General features: G+C 36.5%; 1 protein-coding gene across 1 annotated transcript; it reads left to right on the forward strand.

Moving 5' to 3' along the window:
- Positions 1–6,379: 6,379 nt before the first annotated feature.
- Positions 6,380–22,343, forward strand: LOC124163597 (tRNA-dihydrouridine(47) synthase [NAD(P)(+)]-like). Its single transcript, XM_046540613.1, has 11 exons — positions 6,380–6,615; positions 6,759–6,919; positions 7,577–7,820; positions 10,762–11,167; positions 14,076–14,270; positions 14,664–14,780; positions 15,072–15,248; positions 15,839–15,998; positions 16,961–17,112; positions 17,950–18,131; positions 19,199–22,343. The coding sequence occupies exons 1-11, from the start codon at positions 6,554–6,556 to the stop codon at positions 19,269–19,271; spliced, it is 1,929 nt and encodes a 642-aa protein (XP_046396569.1). The 5' UTR covers positions 6,380–6,553; the 3' UTR covers positions 19,272–22,343.
- Positions 22,344–23,508: the final 1,165 nt, after the last annotated feature.

Raw genomic sequence — 23,508 nt, forward strand, 5'->3', positions numbered from 1 at the left:
TTCATCTTAATACTCTTATCACCTACCAAAATCAGGTAATAGTTCAACCATTAATTCGAATTTATAGTAATCGAAGTTATCCGAAGAGAAGTCACCATATTTTTTGACAATCAGTCTATTCAGCATTTTCATTATCACATACATTCAAATACCTAAAGCAAATGGGAATATACGGGTAATAGCCACGGTGCTAACTTTACGATATCACCCGCAGATCACACATTGTGCGAAAAGTCCACAGAGAAAATCATTAGCTTTGACAAGGATTCGAACCCGGATCCACCGATTTCCGATCGTGTGCTTTAACCAGTTCAGTTACAGACATACCTGTATTACCCATATCCTGGGGTAACAGCAGTCGCTAATGTCATGTCCTACTAAATGGTTGTAAAATAAGAATTATGAGGATTTTAGATGACTTAGGCACGTTAAACTGAAATATTTATGTTTATTATATTAAATAATTCCGCATTTAAGAAATCACAAAAAAGTAAACGGAAATATGGACTTAATATGAAGTCAATGGTTAAAAAAATATCTTTCCATGGTAAAAAAAAGGCTGAAAATTTTAAGGGCACTGCCAATAGGCTTACATAAGCTTATGAGCTTTTAGAACCTTAAGTTAAATTTGAATTCCGAAGCACATGTTACATAAATACCCCTCAGGAGTGTTCCATCTAGAACATTCTTGATGTGCCCTTAATTCACAAGTATTGCACCGATACCACATTTCTCCCTCTTATCCGGTGTCTTCGTTAATAGAAAGTGGTTTCTTTACCCATTTCCGTTAAAAATAACTCACTTTCTAATTCGTCTTCACAAACCTTTCTCTCATCAATAGCAGTGTCTGAGTCAGATTCAAAGTTTCCTGCGCATTTTCTTTTGCTTCTCTTTCTGTGTTTTTCTTTTAGCAATAGCAGCCGTTTGCTAATGATTTTTATTTGAAGATGTCTGCTACAGGCTACAAGCTTTATTTTTTTATTTCAACAATTTTCCAACGTTCCCGTTAATACAAATTATTGTTTAATAGGCCTTGCATTGTGGACGATTTTGAGATCGGAAAAACGGGCTGCCGTGGATGTATGGATGGTGTTGGTGGGCTTTTGTTAACGATGTTCGTTGGAAAATTTGGAATTAGTTCCGTACTTTCAATGAATGGAGTCATTCATCAATTTTTTAAAATGTCGATTGTGATATGGCTTGAAAAATAGAGAGACCAGTGATATTTCGTTTTTCGATCCGTCGAGTCGCCTAATTCACGTTCTTCTCGTGACGTAAAAGCGGCAGTCTAACCCTTTCGCGAATAAGTTGATGACGTCACAAACTCCTGCCGAGCGTGCCACTGCTTCTCCGCAACTCCTCCGTTTTGCGCATCGGTTCCACGTGGATCAAAGTTATTTACATTCCAGTGAGCGACTCCTTCCTTCAATTAGCGGTTATCTCTGAACGTATGAATGAGATGGAACACTAATGACGTCACCAACTTATGAAAAGTAGGCGGAATACTTCGTGTTTTTTTAATTGATAACTAATGAGAAAATCACGTTATGAGGAATGTGACATTTTTGTCATAACTGAGGTTTCCCTTTCGTCATAACTGAGGTTTCCCTTCCGTCTTTCCGTTCCGTCTCCTCTTCAAGTCGAATTGTCTCGGAAACCCACGGTTGAACTTAAGCACTATGTTGGTCGTTCGCCTTGTCACTTCCCTCCTCCGTTCCTTTCTCTCCCACAATTTTCGCCTCCCCTATTCTTCGCATTTTGGGGTTGTAGTCTCGAGCGCGAACTGCACTAGAAAAGTTCTTCGCTAAAAATCTGTATTGCGGATACAGGTAGGCGCATAATAAAAGATCATTTCGACTAAAAAAATGGCGGCAACGTTAGGTACCAACTTTTACTCTTAAACTCATCACACTCCTTCCTCGCCATTTCCTCTACGTACACGTGAACCAGCAAAGGCGATAGTGGACAGCCTTGTCTAACACCTCGGTCAATGCTTGAACGAATATCAGGAGCAAAAAGGATTCTTCTGTCGGTTAATAGAAGTGTTCAGTGGCGGAACTAGTTTTTGATCAGGGGTGTGAGAAACCCGTGGGTCTTGAGAAAAGGTACCCCCTCAGCCGAAGGGGGGTTCGGGGATTTTGGAAATTTGGGATTTTCAAAACTCAAAAATGGTGGTTTTAGGATACTTCTTTGATAAAAAAGATACAACTATGCATAGGCAGGAAGTCGTACCAAAGTGTGTAAAATAGGCCCTAAGTTTCAAACTATGTAGTTGACTAGCTTTCGGAAGTAGCCCGAGGACAGCTAGGCTTTGAGGTGGCAATTGAACCACACAGAGCAATATTTTAGGTAATGCAATTTTAAACGAGACCAATTTTGAAAAATCCATTGGGAAAATCTTCTGTTATTCATATCGTTCCATTAATTAGATTTCACGATTATCAATCTTTTACTGCATTTAATTAGACAACTGCTGTCAATGACAAGTAATGCTGGACCAAAATTTCGACTCCATCTTTATTTAAGAGTGGATTTTATAATACAATTTTGCTTCTTGACATGGTGACTGAAAAGTATGTTAGGAAACAGAGTGTCATGCCTGAAAAGGCAGGTGCTACAGCTAAACCAAACGCTATCATACCCCACTCCCTCCGTTGTCAGCAGCTGGTGTGGCACAAATACAAATAATCAAAACAACTACATTCAGTTCAGAGTTTGACCCGTAAATGGTACTGTGAATCGGAACTAGTCTCGTGAAATTGTTTTATGAAGTGGTAAATACCAGTACATTCTGTAGTAAAAGATGGAACGATTATACATCGACCTTATACGCTTGGTTTAAAGCAGCCACTCTGGTCAGTTAAATAAGTTTTTCTCTTCATCATTCACAAGTTGGATTTTTTTAGAGAAGCAAGCAACTCTATATGTACCATTTTTATCCATTTAGGTTGTTAGGGAACGTAAAATATTGGAAGTTCATGTAGATAAAGGAATGCCTTATGTCCAGAAAGTGGTATTCACCGGTGAAGGTGACCAAGAACCAGGTTTGGAGCCTGGAGACATTGTGATTGTGTTGGATGAGAAGGAGCATGATGTTTTCAAGTATTAAGTAAAGGTTCCTATCTAAAATAATCACCTATATTTATGTACTTAAGGCTCATTTTGTGAGGTGTTCATCATGGGTGTGTGACTTATGAAGTAGAAGTACTCGTATGGTCCCCTTGAATTGTGTAAGACATTGTTCTGGCAAGCATTCTTGGAGTTATTGTTGGCAATTGCAAATCCTACTTAAATAGTATGATTGGTTCCGTATAACTTTGCACTGATCATGTAATTGTTTTAGTAGAATTATGGTGTTTCTTTGTTTTTTGTGCAAAAAAAAATTCCCCATTTTTTGAAGTTCTAGATCTTAGTATTGCATGTCAAGTGTTCTTATTTTGGCCTCATTTCTTGTGTTTATTTTTATTGGTAAATACAGTGGAAGCCCAGTTTAGTTAGTATGGCATTTTATGAGAATTGCATTTTAGCGAGTGATAGTCTTTGTACTGCCAAACAGCTTATGTCTTACATGTAACATAAATTGGATTTAGCTAGGTCAAAAAGGTCTTTCCACTGTAGTACGACAGTTATTTCTCGAGGGCGATGCACTGCTGAGCAAGGATTAACTATTTTGTTTTGTATTAACAGTTTATTAACTTAAAAATACGAGATGTGTGTCAGATCTACGACACCTAAGCCAGTTAGATTAAGTTAAGATTTAAACTTAGGGAGAAAATGGAAAAACCTAGTGTGCATGGGATATACAGAGCTCATTGCTGCATTGAAAACATCTACTGCTATTAACATGTGAGAGAGCTTAACTTATTCCCATCAGCAGAGATTAGCATCGAATTAGTATCTAAATACAGTAAAACTTGGATTTTACGCAGCTGGAGGGACCGAAATATGGGCACTGTGTAAAATCAAGAGTCGGTATTGAGGTGAAGTATAGTTTTCAGGATAACTCTTGTTCATTATTTTTAGAACGCTTAATCATACACTTATGTATAGTTCTGATTTGAGCCAGAACCGGATACAGAAAAAGCCTCATATGTGAGGCTTTGCGGTAAAAGAACATGAAATCCTTTTCAATCGCATCAGATATATGTTTCCCGGATTCAATTACTCATTTGGAGGCAAGAAAATGAAGCCTAATAATCTTATTTACTCACAAGCAACACCACAGATGACGTGTTACCTTAAGAGAAACAAGGATGCAATCCTGAACAATGTCTAACATGGTTGAACTGCTAGCATTTCTGGCACTAAGATTACTTCTATTACCCCGGAGAAATTTCGGAGTGGTGATACTAAATGCTCGCAGAGAAGCTAATTTTCGAAAATATTCTCATTAAAAGCAGTTTTCAGGAAATCCGTTTAACCACCTGCGAACAAACAAAGATTGGGGATTGAAGAAATGAGATATCTGAGGATAGTCATTCAAATTAATCCCATTAACAGTGAGCATAATTTTGCTAATACATCACAAAGGCTTTACACCCTGTGGGCCTGGGTTCAAGTCCTGGCAGTAGCAGAAACTTATCAGAAATGGCCCTATCCCTACTTGAGAGTAATGGGGAGGGCAATTCCAGTGCACCACTCTGTCCAGCAGATGGGACGTCAAGTCCTCGTCCCTTAAAGGCCTATCATTACAACCTGGCTAATGCCAACATATGGTTCAGCACACAGGACCCGGGATATTCGGAAATTCAGATTTTTCCGGTGTTTAGATCACTTTTTTAAAGTGAGCTATTTAAATAACCGCGCAACTACCGTCATGCCGCCAGTGATGAATAAAAAAATCATTAATAGTCCGGAACAATTTTCCTTCCTTATAATTTGTACGAATTAAAAAAGCATTTTCCCATGAAATTTTAGTAGTAGAATAATAGTAGATAGAATCTACCGGGTATAGCTTCTCTGTCGGCATTCTTCCGCGAATTCAGCGCCGGGACCTTCGACTCACAAGCCGTGTGACTCATCTTAACGTAATATTTTGCTTTCCCATATCTGATAACAACACCAGACACTTTTTGTAATTCGATTTAATGGTACTAAGCCATTCATGAGTTTAATGGGACTGCCTTATCACTCACGTCCTGCTGATGCAAGTATCTTTTCTTCGTTTTTATTATAAATTTCTGTATTTTGGAGGAAGATGCAGGAGTATTTAAATATCTTTTATGCTCTTGCGTCTCCAAGTGCTGCGAAATATCATTCCTACTGCCGTGAAAAATAGAAAATTACCCGTTACATTTCACACATTAGACAAAGTAATCTCTCCTGCATTTTTTTTTAAATAAAATGAGATTCACTTCTTAAATGATCTTTGAATTTGCATCCTCTTTTGTTACGCATTATGACAAAAATCTAAAAAATAAAATCATGTCATAAATAGTTTAAAAAAATTTCATTGTCAACTCGGTAAGAACATACTCACAAAATTACAAGAATATATTTATTAAGTTATTCAATGAATTAAATATAATTGATTGTTTTTAAACAAATTTATCTCTAAAATTATTTTAATCCAATCCTCTCTTTCTTTCTAATTATAAATATGTTAATAGGTATTATTTATTCCCAGAATTTTCCGTAGCGTACGTAAATCGTAGGTGTCACTTGCAAAGCCGGCGCTAGACCTTTTTCCACCATCGCAAAATATATATAACACGAGAGCTGTCTGCTAAGTAAAAAATTATGCATTTATGAAATAACTAAATTACTTACCTAAATAATATGAATGCTGATTTGTTGACATCCCTTTTTAGTAGCGCTAGCGCGCAGCTCAATTTGCATCGCATAATTGACCGTTTAAAAATTACTATATGCGAAGGCGTTGCCGCGTTACTTCGTGGACGACCGGCTTTACACCATGACCCTTTTCCTCTCTAAAATTCCCCCCGTTTACAACTTTTGTACAAGATTTCATGTTTTTATAACGATGTTCCGAATGATGCTAGATCGCTAACGAGATAAGAAAAAAATCTGCGGAAGTTTACAAAGGGCTTCGTCTTCATTTTACTGCCACAATATTTTTTCGTCGCTGCCAATGCCGAAAAATGCCACTGTTCATTAATTGTAAGTTCACCAATCCAACCATGGCTGAGAGAATATTTCTCGTACATAACGCAATAAATATTAGTACTTTTAATTGAAAAATCGCGAAGAAAATGGTCAAAATACCGCAGTGATACAGTGAATCCCCATTCGTAGCCATGCGCTACGACGATGAGCGTCCCAACCGTGACGTCACGCCGCTTTAAAAGTGGGAGGGGAAGGAAGGGAGCGGAGGGGAGATGTTGGCCACACGGCGAGACATGGGTAGGGGTGGGGAATGGCGGGTCTAGTTCTTATATGGTCTAAGTTTGATCCGGCGTTCTGTGTTCGACGGCAAACATAAACAGCCACTGGTTAATGTAATATTTCGTTTAGAAATGTGTGAATAGCAGTGCTTAAACACATAAATTGATTTTTCTACCCAAGGGCTACAGTGAGTAATTCCCTCGAAGCGATGGATCTGTCAGATGTAGCAAAAATTGATCGTCCGAGCGGCGTGGCTCTAATCAAGCCCAAGTAAGTGAAGACAATCGTCCCGAATTTTCCTAGATTAATCATTAATTAGTTCGCTGTGATCGATTAAAAATATTCGAAACAATGCTATCTTCATTTTACTCTTACTTGCTCTACAAAAGGCAAACTATCAAATTTCTTTACAGATACATATTGCAAAATATTGCTAATGAGTCCGTGCCAGAACCTGTACCTGAAGATGATGTTCCAGAGGACAATAACGATGGAGAAATTATGGATAACGATGATGAAAGCCCACCAAATAAGAAGCTGAAGTTTTCGCGTTCGGAGAGGAAAAGGCAAAGAGGTAAGGCCAAACTTTATTTGTAGCTCACTTGATTTGGCATACCGAGAGAGACCGAAAATGCCATCCAAACTAGGAAATGGAAGTCATGTTGACGTGTTCTTTCGAAATAAACCAATTTTTTTAAAACTTAACGTAGTTATTATTCTTCTAACATCAAGCTATGATTTTATTTGCCGTTATTGTCTCATCGGCAGGTGCAGTCCATCCTCGCCCTCGACTTTGAACTTAATTGATTAAGCCGTTAGTTTTTTTATTTTATGATAATAAAGATTAATTTTCTGTGCGTGTTAATTGCTGGTAAAATTTCTCATTGTAGGCAAATATTCTAGGCTTATTATGTTTATCTCAGCTCCTGTATATTTCTTACAATTATTACAACTTTTTTCTTGTGCACTGCTGAACTTGGACATTTTCCCAGATGATGATATGCTTAGAAATTGTTGTAGGTTGCCATAGAATGATTTTAGTAGCTGGCCTTGTGCTGTAAATCACTGATGCATTTAATAGCCGTTCTTACTCCTTCAAAAGCATTTACATTTGGGATGTTATATTATCTTCTCCGTATGACTGGGATCTCCATTTTGAATAATGGCATAAAAAATGGCAGCCAAAATAAACTTTTAGAATTTGATATTATGGTATTGGATTGATTTTCAGGTCAAAATAAAGCTCGACCACCTCCTATGAAGTTCAACAGGCATGATAACCTGTGCCCGCAACTTTTGGATTTGGGCTGCAATGGAAATCAAGAAGAGCTTAAACCTGCCAGTTGCCAAAATGGTGAGAAGTGTCCTTTTCAGCATGACATCATCAAGTTTTTGGAAAACAAGCCTCCAGATATTGGTGCTGAGTGTCATGTCTTCAAAACATATGGCCTTTGTCCTCGTGGACCTACTTGCAGGTAAGCTTTAAGGCTTGTAGGTTTGCATTTGATATAGATGACTGGCTGCTTAGGTCATTGCAGTATATGAAATGGTCTGGAGGAAATGGTGGTGAGAAATCCAGCTTCATATAGTACATACAATGAAACTTGGATAATTCGAACATCTAGGGACCAGTTAAAAACTTCGAATTATCCAAAAATGCTAATGAAAGAAGTCCTTGTCATCCAAGTATTTTAACTGTTTACATACTGCACCAGTTTTGGCTTAACGTTTTCAAAACAATGGGGATTAGCCGATTTCCTATCAACAACAAAGGCAGCTTTTTGGAACTGTACATATTTGCTCCAACCAAAAGTGTAACTCTTCCTTTGCTTAGTTTTCCTCCGTGGCATTTTTCGTCTTTAACCCTTTTGCTGCTGTGAACGTACCTGGTATGTTCGCACGGCAGGCTGCTGTGAACGTATGTTTACATCCTCCCTGCCTTGCGCTCAGCCCTTTTGACACATGTGGCGGGTAGGTTTCCGGAGGGTGGGCCACAGCGAAAGGGTTAAATGCCAGATTTTTGTCTGGTGTGCGTTTAAGGCCACTTTCATCAGCATTGAAAAGTTTTTGGGGTCTCTGTCCTGGATCACCTCCTTTAGATCTTGCTTCCACTGGTTGGCTTCCTGCAGACTTACATTTTTTCTATCACAAAACTTTTGACAATAGCATTAGTAAAGCAAATTTTCCAATGGATTCACAATTAATTTGAGTTGCAGATTATAAGTTATACCTTCATTTGATGCACCAAAAATTCGAATTATCCACTATTTTTTAGCGTTGTTTGAATACTAAATGCTTGGGACCAAGCAGGGTTGATTGATTTAAATCACTTCGATTTAAATCACTTGATTTTTATTTTTTTAAATCAGGTGATTTAAATCATAATGTGATCTATAAGTTTGATTTTTAAAGAGTCAAGAAAAGGAAGCTGTAAGTGTATAATTTTGATTTTTATTTCATAATTAATACAATGAATCAACAGTTATCAGCACAATGGTGGCTCTTAAATAGAAATGATTACTGTAGGAATGCATGTAACATGAAAATTTAAAAAAATGGCTTTGGTTAGAATATTAGTGTATTCGTTGAAAAAAATTGTTTTCTGATTTAACTTCTAAGCGTAGGCACCATACAAAGTTACAATTACAGAATTTTTCTAAACTTCATATGCTTTAGAACCGCATAATAATCTGATGCTTCTAATGGCAATTTTATATTATGCTGGTGTAATGTTTAATTTGATACCATTGGCATTTCCATAGTTATCTGCCCCTGATTGACTAAATGTTGTATTAAGTTTAGAGTATGTTGCCTCTTATTGTTTCTGCAAACGATCATTCTCCAATATGCTGCCCAAACAGTTAGTTTTGCAAATAACTGAATTTTTGATGAATGGAGAATCATAAAAATCTCATTTAAATTAATAAAATCCGATTTAAATAAAAAAATCAACAAAAATGATTTTTTTCAAAAAAATCATGATTTTTATCAACCCTGGGACCAAGTGAAATATTCAAATTAAAGGAGTTAGAATTATCCATGTTCTACTGTATAATGGAATGACACACACTAATACATGAAAATAATTGAATTATAATTTTACCTCAGAAAGAGAAATAAAACAGTTTTTGAAGAAATTTGATATCATAAAATTCTGAAGTACCTAGGGGGCAGCCATTTATTATGTGAGGCATTTAGGAGGGTGGGAATGGGTTAAGCTGATTCTCACCCAGTCTCATGTTTGAGAGAGGGGGTTCTGGCAAGTGTCAGGTAATTTGTTTCAGCAAGGAACAGTTTAAAATGATTACGATCTTAGTAATCTTCAATACTAGCCTTAACTAATCTTAGATAAAAATAATAATTTTTTTGATAAAGCCAATGCAATGAAGCATAGATTAGGATATTTACACCGGAAATACACATTTTAAATAATCTCACGTGAGATTAGAGTTAGGGGGTTGAGCCAAATCCTACAATGTCTTACTATTTGTGAGTCCAAAAATTGCTAAAATTATGTCACACATTTAATGGTCGCCCCCTTACCAAAGAGATGCGCAATTTCTTTTTTAAAGTATGATATTTCACTCTGGATAATGTATCCCTTCAAACTAATCAAGACTGATTGCGACCACCAGCGGCAAACTTACCTCTATTAGATGCAATGTGATGTGTGGTATATTTATTTGTCTTAATTTCATGATTATATTGTATAGCAAAGCAAAAGTTGGAAGGAAATACGATGTAAGCATTAGCGAGCATGATTGTCCAGAGTTGCTCCATTGTGTGGTATCACACCAGTCCCATCCCTTTCAGCCCAAGCTTTTCAGTTTCTGTTCCAAAGTTAACATCAATACTTTGGATAGTATCAATGGTTCCATTTTTCATCAGGTTGCTCTTGGTTCCAGCCTAAAATGGAATCCTAAATAGCTACATAACTATAGTCTGCAGTTTAATATTAATCTGCGTTTTTTAAGGATCAAAACAAGCCAGAATGGTTATTGATGTGGAAGGTGAAAACACGTAGAAAATGTGTTTTACTGGCTGGATGAAGTTTATTGTGTTTTATGAGTTTCTGAGAGTTATTTGCCTAGTGACTCTCCAGCTAAGGAAACCATAAAACTAGTTGTTGATGCTTCAAGCATGTGGGGATGAAAATGGAGTATACTTTTTATGACTTAAACAGCCTTATTAGTCCACTTTTTATGCTTGTAATGTTATTTCTTTTAAGGATGGCAAGCATTATTTCAGTTTACTACTAATTTTGATCTCAATATGGTCAATGGGTGCTATTTTTGTGTGGCAGTTAGTTTCTCATGTACTTCATATTGGCTTTGTATGATAGACAATGAAACGATTCCCTATCTAGTCAGTACCATTTTACTTATTGAGTTTCAACTTCTTTCTTTGTTTTGTTAGATTTGCATCAGCTCATCTCACTCCTGAGGGGAAGAATGTGATTGACACTGAACGTTGGGAACGAACCAAGTCACTCCCCCCTGTTTCTGCCAATATCCTGTCAAAAGATTTGCAGCTCACATTAAGGAAGAGAAAGTACAGTTTTGTTCGCAGTGAAGCAATATTGGCTCGAGAGAAATTAGAGAATGATGCAGCAAAGGAAGCCAAAAAGGAAGGTCAAGTGATGACTGAAGTGGACAGCAGTGTGAAAGTTACAGTGCCAGTCAGTGTTGAGAGAAAGGGACAGGATAACGAAGTAAAATTGGAAGAAAATGGGGGAGGTGGTGAGACAGGAGACAAGGCTCCAGGTGTTGGTGCTGTGACTGACGAGGATATCATTCGATTGTGTCCGAGGGAGCGTAAAAAGGTGAGCTGTCTCTCCTTGTATGGAGAAGGAGGTCACTGTATCAGTAATATGATCTAACGATTTGATCGTTGGATTATTCTTCCTCATAGGATAATCCTCCAAAATTGTTAGAATAGCAATGGCTGATGCCTGCTTTCGCTGGTGGTAGGACCTGCCCGCCTTTGTGACAGAGCAGGATTCCTCGTCCCTTCCTTCCCTATCCTGTCCCAGGAGGCGTTGTCGGGCTCCTATCGTGGCAGCGCCTCCTTCCTTTCTCCTTCCAGTCCTCCCCCCTTCTGCGGTGCAGAGGTACTATCGTTCAATTTTGTTATAAACTGGAATACTTAGTGCACAATTTGAAGGATTTTGCCCTATACATCGAAGGATATTTGAAGGATTGCCGGGTAATATTCCGTGAATCATCTTTATTTAAGCAACAGATCTGTAACAATTAACCATTGTCCCACCCTTTCCATCAAACGGCTGTAAAGGGAAGAATTTTAAGATCAACTGTGGTGGTAGCCGCATGTGAGAACTAGTATTAAGATACAGAATGGTTAAGTAGCGAAGGTGGCCATAATTTCTTTATAAAAGAGGAAATTAATCCCCAAGGAGCCAAAGAATATGTTGTTATAGTGGGGATTTCGTATCATCCGTACTCGTTACATGCGGATAAATGAATTTTCCATTTTGGGAAAGTCCTAGGGACCGTTATTGGTGGGATCGTTATTGGTGGGATTTCATTAATTTGTGATCTTTACACGCAAGGTTTGCTGTATTTTCATGTGCATTCCCTTTTATGTTCTTATGAAGATTATTGGTAAAAACAGGAAAACCTGGGTTTAAAAAGGATAAACCTCTGAAGAATTCATGGAAGAGAGCAAATGCTAAGAAATTTTCTTCATTCTAGATTTATTATTTTCCAAATTATTGACGTTTCAAAATCGATCCTTTTTCCCATGCATGCCAAGTATGGATAAGTATGAGTGGTTAACAGTATGAAAAAGTGATTGACAATCTAGAATTTTGTTTATAAGAAATAAAAAATAGAAAAAAAAATATTCAAGTGATAAATGATTTAGTGGGACTCACGGCTTGGATTTGAATATAGGTAATGCTGCGGCAGTCACATAGAGGAAAGGCAGTCAGCAGCATGGCTTAGACAAGCTGTTCATTCAGAGTATTTTTAATGTAGATGTGGGACATTTGTAACCTAGCGTGTGGTTGATCAACGGCACTCTTAGAAAGCATTATCTAACGATTTGATCGTTGGATTATTCTTCCTCATAGGATAATCCTCCATAGTTGTTAGACTAGCAATGGCTGATGCCTGGTTTCGCTGATGGTAGGACCTGCCTGCCTCTGTGACGGTGCGGGATTCCTCATCCCCTCCCTTCCTTCCCTTTCCACTCCCAGGAGGCATCATCGGGCTCCTATCGCCGTGGCACCTCCTTCCTTTCTTCTTCCTGTCCTCCCCCTTCTGCGTGTAGAGGTAAAAAGCTCGCACTTACAGACCCTGCCCTGGGAGTGTATCCTCGCGAGTCCACCCTAGGGTTTCGTTCCATTTGTTAGAAAGCATTAGTTTTTGGGGAAAACTCTGCCGAGTCCATCAGTCCAGCGTGTGGTCTTGGCAAGCTCTCTATGCTGCCCCTGATTGATGGCAGCGCCCTTGCTTAGACTTGAGTCTTCTCTCTGTATGAAGCTATGGAGGCCTTTATGTTGTGGGCCCTTCTTAAAGACTATGCCTGCAAGCAAAAATGAACGGTTGAACTGCTGAACATTTGAGTGGGTGTTCAATTTCATCTGGAGGTTAAAGTTCATTTTGCCATTCACATTTATCTTTCTGTTGCATAGGCATTCGAGTTCACTTTTGCATTTGTTTGAATAGAAATGGCTCTAGTTTTCCACAAATTACTTGTCAAGTCCGTTTGTGCACCATTAACATATAATTTGATGGCGAATAGGAAGAATTTCCATATTAGATGGGGAAAGGTGATGGAAACATGTGCTCATCATTTTCAGAGTAATGAAGAAATAACTTTGTCTACTGCACTGATTTTTTTTGATGACACAAGTTGAAAAACAAGTTTTGTACTGTGCGCAATTTCATGAAATGTTAATGTGGCCTCCTCACGCTATTGCACATAAATTATCCTTGAAACTTAACTTTTTCATTTTTAAGTCTGAAAGGGAAAGAAAACTAATAAAATAATCAATATCAATTTGGTAAAAAGTGTTTTTTTTTCCTTCTTGAAGAGAATAAAATTAGGTTGAAATTATGTCTCAATATGTTGGTATAACATGATGTCAGTTTGCATGTACTATTTTACCATATAGAAGTATTTTAAAGACACAGACTAGTGTTAAACATGTTGTCTAACCTTCACAATGCTGCTTGAAGGAAATTATGTTATGCATCAGTTATTATGAATAATCATTTTCTGTGCAAAATTTATTTTTATAGAATCATACAAAACAACATCATGAATCATGTATGATTCACAAATTTGAATCGCATATACCATGCAGAGAGTGATAGGAAGGCGAGTTTTGAAATGCCAGCGATGGATATGTAAAAACTTCTAGGATGAATATTACCTAATTTATTGGAAGTCATAGTAAAATATAGGAGTTTCATCAACCTCCATTGTTCATTTAATCAGGGATTAAACATGGAAGAAATAATATAGAAAGTATTTAATATACATATAATATGCCCTGATTGTTTGTCGAGAAGGCATTTTTAGAACTGTCTTTTAAATTATCTGGAAGGAAATGAACAGTTCATTTAAATAAACAGTTAAACCCACCTCTACTTGCCATGCTAAGCTTAATATAAAAAGTTGGAGCTTCCAGTGTTAATTAACCCTCCTCATGCATGCTTTCACAGTGGTGAGATTCTTTAGTTTATTTTTCCTTTATTTTTCAGTTAGATTGGCGAGGAAAACTATATCTCTCCCCTCTGACCACTGTTGGTAACCTGCCGTTCAGGCGGATCTGCAAACAATATGGTGCTGATATCACCTGTGGGGAAATGGCTTTGGCATCATCCCTTCTTCAAGGAGCACAGGCTGAGTGGGCACTGGTTCGAAGGCATTGCTCTGAAGACTTTTTTGGAGTTCAGGTAGAATTTTATTATGATCATAATCTATTATTCATCCAAATAAATCTATCATTTGCCTCTACTGTATTGTTTCATGATACCATGCCATATTTTCTATAAGTATCAATGAAATGTCTTTTGTTTATTCCAAGCTGGAAATTGATGAAATTTAGACTATTATCACCGTGTCTGACATAGCCTGATCAGCTGGGCGTAGGAACCTCATTCAAGTTGTCTGCTATTTGTGTAGCTTTTAATGTTAGTTTTCTATTTGCAATCATAAATTTCAACAATTATGGAATTAAGCGAGCTAATATTGGTGTTTTATACGTTGAAGCATTCTTTGACCTGTGCAAGTTTCCTTTTGATGGATCTAAATAAAATTATGAACTCATATGTTGTCTTCCTTTATAGCTTTGTGGAAACAATCCATATGTATTGACTCGATGTGCTCAAATGTTGGAGGAACAAACATCAATAGATTTCATTGACTTGAATTTGGGATGTCCAATAGACCTCATATATCAACAAGTGAGTTATTATATTTTGTAATTATATATAAGTTAAATATTTTTCTATATGATATTATGCTGTGATAAAATTCTTTCTTACATATTTACCTAATTAGGCCAGAATGATGGGATATGAATGATGTATATGTGTTTTAATTGTTCTTATTTTTAACTTGCCTTGGGGGAAATTATGTTTGTAAAAGCCTGTTTTTATTCTAACACATGGAAATAAGTTGCTGTTATTATCAACATTATATTTACTCAGGAAATTATCATGGTAATTAACTGTCTCAAATATTCAATATTTCAGGGTGGTGGCAGTGGACTACTACGAAGAGAGAATACTCTTGGGATTATTGTCAGGAGCATGACTGGTGTGCTTAATCTACCTCTTACTGTCAAGACGCGCACTGGCGTTCACTCAGACAAGAATGTTGCTCACACATTGATTCCCAAGTTCAAAGATTGGGGTGTCTCTGCTATTACGGTGAGACTGAAATTATTTGTACAATAACGTTTTAAAGAGATCAGTAAGCGGTATTGAATGAAGGGTGGATGCTTTTCCAGGGAGGATCATAAGTAATTGTTGTTAAAACGTCACAATTTATTTGAATTATGTCCATGTCCATTGGGGTGGTTATAATGTTTCGATTTTCTTTTGTAACAACCCTCTAAATTGTGCCTATTGGTGAGGACATAAATCCTGTAAAATATTATCGCAATTGGGTGATGGGTAAAGTGCTGCTCAGCACTTGAAGTTGCCATATTTTGCTTTATTGGGCGAGAATGGTGATGGGAAGGTGCTGGTATTTATCATCTCGTTTTGTCTTATAGCAGTTGATTTATTGACCATTGTGCATGGGACAGGGAGGTTTCTGTAGAGTGCGCCGCAGCGAAAGGGTTAATATAAAGAAAAATACATACTCGAACTGTTTATGCACTGACTATACCTGTAATTATACATATGGCAAAATTAAAATTAATAAATAATTTTTATCTCCCATCCTCGTTTAAAAGTTAATTTTGGGTGAGTTTTAAAATTAATTTTCTTATAAGTTGTTGAACTTCTTGTTTTAGCTTCATGGAAGGTCTAGAGAGCAACGCTATACTCGATTGGCTGACTGGGATTACATAAACGAATGTGCTAAACTTGCTGATCCAGTACCCCTGTTTGGAAATGGTGATATTCTCTCATATGAAGATTACGAGAGGCATATGGAAGCTGGTGCAGTCTCAGGTATGCTTGTTATATTAATTACAGTGGAACCTCGTTAAAGCAAGTACGGGCTATAGCGACACCCCCGCTATTACAAGAGATAGCCGATGCACCGTCGATTGACCCTTTAATAAGTGTGTTAAAAAATTCGTTTTTACGAGACCCTTTCGGTGTTGGCTCTCGCCATAGCGAGGGTTTCACCGCCGGAAGACTTTCATGAAGACTCCTTAACCTCTGTAATTGCTAGCGATCTGTTAGAAATGAAGTTAATGGAGTGCTCAGTCTCAAATTTATGTGGTAAACTGTCGTTCGATAAATATAATGATGACAAAACAATGCTTTGCATGATTTTTATTCAGTGCGGCGCTTATAAATTGTTTGAATAGTTGGTCGTTATTTGAGTAAGGAAATTTATTGATGCAAAAAAACATAGCCTTTCGTCTGGATTTATGCTTACGTTTATCGGATAGATGTTTATCTGTCGCCGCACCACTCCTGTTCCTGTGTATCTGTTCGCAACAGGTATATTGGCTATTGTTTGCTCCACCTCCGGTAAAGCGACAATTCGCTATAGCGAGTGTTTATTAGTGCACCGTGGGGTGTCGTTATATCGAGGTTTCGCTGTATGTATTACTATTCAGTAGATCAGAATTGGACAACTGACCTATTAGGGAAGAGGTATTTTATGTTTTATGAAGCAGTCCTCTGAGGGAATGTGGGAATGATGGGGAAAGATTTTTCATTTTCACTTTATTAACCTTGATTTTTATATTTTGGGAATATTTGAGGAGTGAAATTTTTCCATAATTGGAGGAGTTGTTTGAGAACTCATAATAATAATCGGCTAAGCATTTTATTGTCTTTACTGGGGACGATGTGGTTAAATATGTAGTAATCATGCTAGCAGTAATCAGTGATTTTAAATTTAATATTTTTTCTTGTCTTTCAATGGCTCCTGTGATATTGTGCATTGTTTTCTTCAGGTGTTATGATTGGTCGTGGAGCTTTAATGAAACCTTGGATATTTGAAGAGATAAAGGAGAAAAAGATGTATGACATATCATCGGGAGAAAGATTTGACATTTTAAAGAAGTATGCCAACTATGGTCTTGAGCATTGGGGAAGTGACAACAAGGTAGGTCATCATATGGATGAGGATTCATGTCGATTGGTTATTATTGCATTGGATGAATCACATATAATAGCCTCTTTCTTTGTTTGGCTTCCTAGTACCTTAAGGAAATATCAGTGTATGAATGGCAACTATGCTCTTTTACCGTGACATACAGGGCTGAATAAAACTTGTTGATTATGCGTCAAAAAGATATAAATTAAGATATGTGTATAAAGGAGGATAGCACCTCATGAGCTTAACTTTCATTGTGTGGATCATGGATCCCATGTCTGAAAGATGTAAAATGGAATAGTAAGTGGAGGAATGGGGGTAGTGGATATCAATTCAAGTGTTGGTAGTGAGCTACTTTACTACAAAAACTATGTACTATGTTTGCATGAATCGGTTCTTAGGTAACCCCTTTCTTGGAACTCTACTAGAGAAAAAATTGAATTTTGATAAATAATTATTGTATACATATGTCTGAATATCCGTCTGCCCAAATTTGCCCGAAATCTCCAGAAGATAAGTAGTAGGGTGGCCTCATTTAAATTCATAATTCAGTTTTTAAGTGGGCAATGGGAGAACAAGTGACTAACTAGGTGACCTGAGCATCATTGTCTTAGTGTAAATTACAGTGCTGTTGGATATAATTATGTATTTGCTGTTCTGTTGTTTTCAAAGATTTTTTCAAGACACTTTTCTTTATGATACGGTGCTTTACATTGTAGACTTAAGACATGGCCTTCTTAGCTACAGTTTTTATTATTACAGATTATTTTCTAGTTTTTATAGATTATTTCCTAGTTTCTACAGATAATTTCCTCATGATTTATATTTTATGTTTTTTTTTCTTAGGGTGTTGAAACTACAAGGCGTTTCATGCTAGAGTGGCTGTCGTTTTTGCATCGGTATATTCCCATTGGTCTACTTGAAAGACCACCACAGAGAATCAATGAAAGACCACCACCTTATTGTGGTAGAAATGATTTGGAGACACTTATGGCTAGCCCTGATTGTCAGAGCTGGGTGAAACTTAGGTAAGTAATGGAAATTCCTCATATTTTTTTAAATCAATAATATTTTCGTGTAAAATTCAGTTGAAGATTCTTTTTTTCTCATCCATTGCTACGCATGGGTGAATATTTGAACATTCCATTGCCAGAGTGCCATGCTGGAAGTGTATGAATGATAGAATGCAATTTATTTGCATAATTTTTACTCAAAACATGTGTTGTAAAGAAATTTTACTCAGAAATGTGTTGTAGCAATAATAGCAACGCCGTTGCCAGAAAAAATGTATCACCCATGAAAATATAGTGTGGTGGCAATTGCATTATTAATCATTTGATTATTGATAGTTGCTAATTCAATATTAATGCATAGTTGCATAACCCATATAGACCCAGAGTTTTGCCTTAATAATTTGCATAATTTTTTTAATGCTGGTACTGACCATTTTTTGCAGTATTTTGAATATTTGGCTTTATCACACTTTCAAAGTGGTGTCAAATTTGTAATTTTTCTCAGGTGTAATTGTAACTTTTCACATTTTATTGTAAATAGTTTTGCGTGTGACTTCACTTAATATAATGCTGCGTAGAATGTACTAGACAGAAATGACATTTCTTGATTAAAGTTTTCATGGCTTATGATGATTAAAAAGTGACATACATGTGTATGCAACATGGTATATCGGATTTTGTTCTAACGTCTCGTGACCGACTGCTGGTCACCTCTTCAAGGGAATGGTGGTGGTGTTTGGCGCTGCTGACTTTTATTTCATATGTGAGAGGAGGGTGAGGAGTAAGGACTAAAGGAGGAAGATGGAGAAATGTTTTGAATGACTGCATTTCATGTACCCTTCACACAGAAACCAGCTGATTTTCAATCCGCTGTCTCTTCTGGTTGAGTTTTGACTATGTCTCCTGTTTCAGGAAACACATCATATGTCACTTTTTAATCAGAAATGAAATTTTATTCATTCTTGTGAGTTTGTTCTTAAATTAGATCTACTCCAAGCATAGTATTATTATGCATGTTCAATCTTGAAAATTATTTTATGTTATTGTTAATTAATAGTTACAACGTTTCACTTATTTTATAGCGAAATGATCCTGGGTCCTGTTCCAGAAGGGTTTCATTTCTTACCCAAGCACAAAGCCAACTCTTGGAAATGATTCATCATTTGCGTACAGTGCGTGTGCATATTGAATGAATGTACGTGGGAAGAAGGCATTCAAATTCATGTATTGAATGTGGAGGTTTTTGGCATTCTGTAGTAGTGGATGAGAAATTTCCCATCGATTTCAGGAACTTGACAGTCATTCATTGGTGGGAATGTGTTTATCAGAAAGGTTGTTCTTACCTTTCAGAAACTCTTGCAAAAATGATATGGAGCACTGCCAATTTTTGTTGGTGCTGCTAAATTTTTATGATTGATTGTAATCATTCTGTCTTAATCAAGTTAGGGAAAGTGAATTACTTAAATGTCAAGCGAAGAGGATGTAATGCTCTGATAACCAAGTGGCTCTGTACGGAGTGAATGGTAGCCATGTATTTTTGTTTTCATTTATTTATAACTTTATGTTGCCTCTAGTCTTACTGTTATGAAGCGTAAAAAGGGAGGTGATTTGCCTCAAATTTTGCCCATGTTTTAATCGGGTATTTCATCATTATTATTCGAACCATCTACTAATGTAATTTTGTCCGATAATTTGCCGCCCTTGTGTACTCAACTGCACCTAAAAATATTCCATGGCAACTTGGAAGAAATTTCCTCTTTTGGTACTTTTTTATGAATAAGGGGATATGAATTTAAAGGCGTAGATTATTATTTGGTGGAAATTAAAGATCAGGACTTAGGAAATACCCTTGATGTCTTCCAGTAAGCAACTATTGAATACTTTTGTGGGTAGCAATATCTTCACATTTTTTTTACTTTTGATTAGATGTTCCAATGAAAGTGTAATTTTTTGTCGAATAATTGTTCGAGACTAAATATTTTAATTAACAAACATAAAACCCACTGGATATTGTGAAACTATCTGAAGATTTGTAAGAGGGCACATGTGTGTTAAAAGAGCACATGAAATATTGTGGCCATTTTTTTATATGAGAACTCATGATGATCAATAGCATCTCATTTGATAATCACTTGGCTGTCTATTTTAATTGAATTTAAGACATTTAAGAAGGATTAACGGTAAATTTTATCTACCTGTTAAATTTTGTTTCACATACTTCATGCATTATTGTTTACTGTTTCCTTTATATTCTGTGATTAAGGACTTTGATTTCTGTGATATGTTGTTCATTTTCAATAATTGAGAATTTATTTTCTCATCCTGTAAAACTCAGCATTAATAACAACCTTTCAGTTACATTATTGGCTTTTCAGTTGTTCCCTTGGTCAGTGAGTTGTGTGAAATACAACCTTTCTTAGTGAAGAAGGCTTATTTTGACAAATTAAGTGTACTTGTTGGTTATTCAATTTTGAATCAGAGCCACTTGATAGTGCAACTTATAAAGTGTCCAATTTTTTGTACCCAATTTCATTATTGCATTGCCCTAACAACTTTGACATGCCAGCTCAGTTTTGTTGCATTCTGTTATGCATGTGAGTGTAGGTATGATGATTTTCTTATTCACGGATGATACTGACCTCACTATTTTTTAGATTGTTTTGAGGTACTTATCTTATGATTTTGGAGAAAAATCCTTTTTCGTGAAAAAAGTTCAGTTTTTGGCGTTTATGTTTGAGTTTTTAGAAAATAAAAATATAGTTTACCAATAAATCCTCAGGTGATTTCAGATAAGTTCATCAGGTGTTGAGAATTCTCTCCTCTTCCTTTTTTCTCCGGGTGCTACTTGTGCACGTTGTCATTAAGGTATTTATGTGCTCTGCGAGGGAGAATAAAAATGTTGGCACCTGGGATTTTCATGGCATTTTTCCAATGTGAAGGCCTGAGGGCAATTCTCTGACCAATAGTTTGATATTGGGTCAATATGTGATTTCCTAACCAATAAAAATGTGGCAATTGAAAAAGTTGAAGTTAATGGCTTTGAGATAGTGAAGTTATTTTAATGAATGATAGATCTTTAGATCAGAATGTTCTGTTGGATCAGTTCCTTTCATCATTCTGTAACTTTGTTTATTGGACCAAATTGTGCTGTCCCTTTGACTGCCATGTTTGCAAACATGTTTTAAATCACATGCATTGAAGTGAGTATTTGTTTTTTTTCTATGAAGTGAGGACAACGTCTTGTTTTAACTACCTAGAACTGAGAGCGAGTGCCATTAGATGAAATTATTTTGCTCTGGAGGTTGTTTCTAAGTTAACAATTGCTGCACACTCCCGATTATCTGGGCTAGTGATGGGGAGAGTTGACATGATAAATCAGAAAACACGGATAATCCAACGCTCACTTAATTTTCTTGTGATGTTCATAAATCACGTAAATCAAACAAACTCATTCTGTTATTTTAGAGCTCTTCCCGGACTCATTGAGAGATTTCTTTGCCTTACCGTGATCTTTTTAGCGGCAATAACGTGATTGCACTCGTATGCCTACTGTGTATTCGTATGCATCCTTGGCTGTGTGATCACGGATACAGAAAAGAGGTTTGCAAGACTGATTCAAAAACACTGCGTGACTTCGGAAACTACACTGTCAGGCACCACGCCACGTAATCACATCTCACACAAATTGCGGGGGTCGCAACTGATGCAAATTCGGATCATGGATACTGCGAGTAGGGGATTCTGTTTATGTAAATTATTCCGTTTTACGAAAAGGGATTCTAATAGAAATAATAAGCCTGTTATAGCCTTGTATTAAAATGCAGTAATTCTGGTGACTCTGTTTACAAAGATCGTGGAAAATACTGAAAGAGAATGAAAATAATGCACTGATAAGCCGCAGCCGGAGAATCAGGAGTCTGCTACATAGCAATAAATTTTGTTGGCTTTGGCTGATTGATTGGTGTACGAGTATTTTTGATTGTGTCATTTTGTGATTATTTTACGCTTTCAAAATGTTTTCTATACTCACGTGCCAAGAACATATGCTTATTAATTGCTGTAATCATACTCTTGATGGGCTGATTTTTTCGTGTTGAAATTTCTGTCAAACAATACATGCTTGTATGATGATTGTTAGGTGTGTGTAAGTTCTTACTCAGTGCTTGTTGTGATTATTGTATGTTGTTATTTAATTGATTTTATTTCGATTAAATATGTACGGATGAATATGGACAGGAATTAAGTGAAACTACATGCTCTCTCTCCTCATTTTTCATGTGTGAAATGAAGCTTGAACTTATAGATATTTGAGGCAGCATCATCATTTTCATATATATATTAAAGAAATTTTTCATATGGATATATGAAGCAAATTGCCTTTTAGATGAGGCACTTCAATTGTCGGAATGTAGAATGCTAAGATTTTTCCTCTTTTGTACTACCTAAGTGAAGACGATGATTGAAGGCTCAAATTTTCCATAAAGTTGTACATTCACAGTTAAGGAAGGCATTCCTTTTTATTTTAACACGTTGCGTACCGGGGTATTTAAATTCCTAGGAACGCCGATTCTGGGTGGAGGTGTTGAGATTGGAAATATGCCTTTTGTTTAAACATGGTTAAAAAGCTAATGTTTAGAATATAACTTTACCCAATCAAACGTTATGATGAATCAATTCCTTAGAAATAACGAACAACAACTGAAAACGTACTAACGAATACGTATTGTACACTTTAAAATTCTTTAGGTTGACGCGCCTAAATGACGAGGATCTTCGTCATCCATCCGGAACGTTCGGGGAAAAAAATGACGAGAATTCTCGTCATCCGTATGCAACCTGTTAACATTCGTCAGAACCTCATGAACTTCTTTAAAGATCATTCTAATGAAGTGTAGGGGTAGCTAATGTAGTAACTCTACTTTGCTAGTTAACCCTAAGTTAGAGAACACACAATAAATAGACCTAATGTGATGGATTAGACCTAGAATGATGGATGAGATGAAAATGACCCGTCTTCATTTTTACTTAATTTTTTTTCACCCTTTTTGGCAAAACTATTGGTTAGCATTATTTGAAATGCCAGGAAGAAGGACTTCAATTACTGGCATGAAGATTTATCCACATTTTCCACTATTGTTTTCTGTGTGAACATATGCTATTTCCAGCATGCATGGTCATTTAGACTCTCACGGTAATCTACTATTCCACACTAGAAAATGCATAGTTCCAACTGGGTTGGCATACAAAGACGCAACAAGTGTTGGTCACATCGAGGAGTGATAAATGTTTATTTTGTCATCTTATCAGGAGAACTGATTATTTTTATTCTTAAATTGAAAAAAAATTAGTGTGAATATGGATACATTTTTTATTAATTTCCTCTGCTACTGGA

Source organism: Ischnura elegans, chromosome 8 (genome assembly GCF_921293095.1).
Source record: "Ischnura elegans chromosome 8, ioIscEleg1.1, whole genome shotgun sequence".
NCBI classification, from domain to species: domain Eukaryota; kingdom Metazoa; phylum Arthropoda; class Insecta; order Odonata; family Coenagrionidae; genus Ischnura; species Ischnura elegans.

Excerpts from the sequence above, each read along its gene's own strand:
- LOC124163597 (XM_046540613.1), top strand. The coding sequence starts at position 6,554 with ATGGATCTGTCAGATGTAGCAAAAATTGATCGTCCGAGCGGCGTGGCT. Across the intron at positions 6,920-7,576 it reads GGAGAGGAAAAGGCAAAGAG|GTCAAAATAAAGCTCGACCA; the intron begins GTAAGGCCAAAC and ends ATTGATTTTCAG. Across the intron at positions 14,781-15,071 it reads TAGACCTCATATATCAACAA|GGTGGTGGCAGTGGACTACT; the intron begins GTGAGTTATTAT and ends TCAATATTTCAG.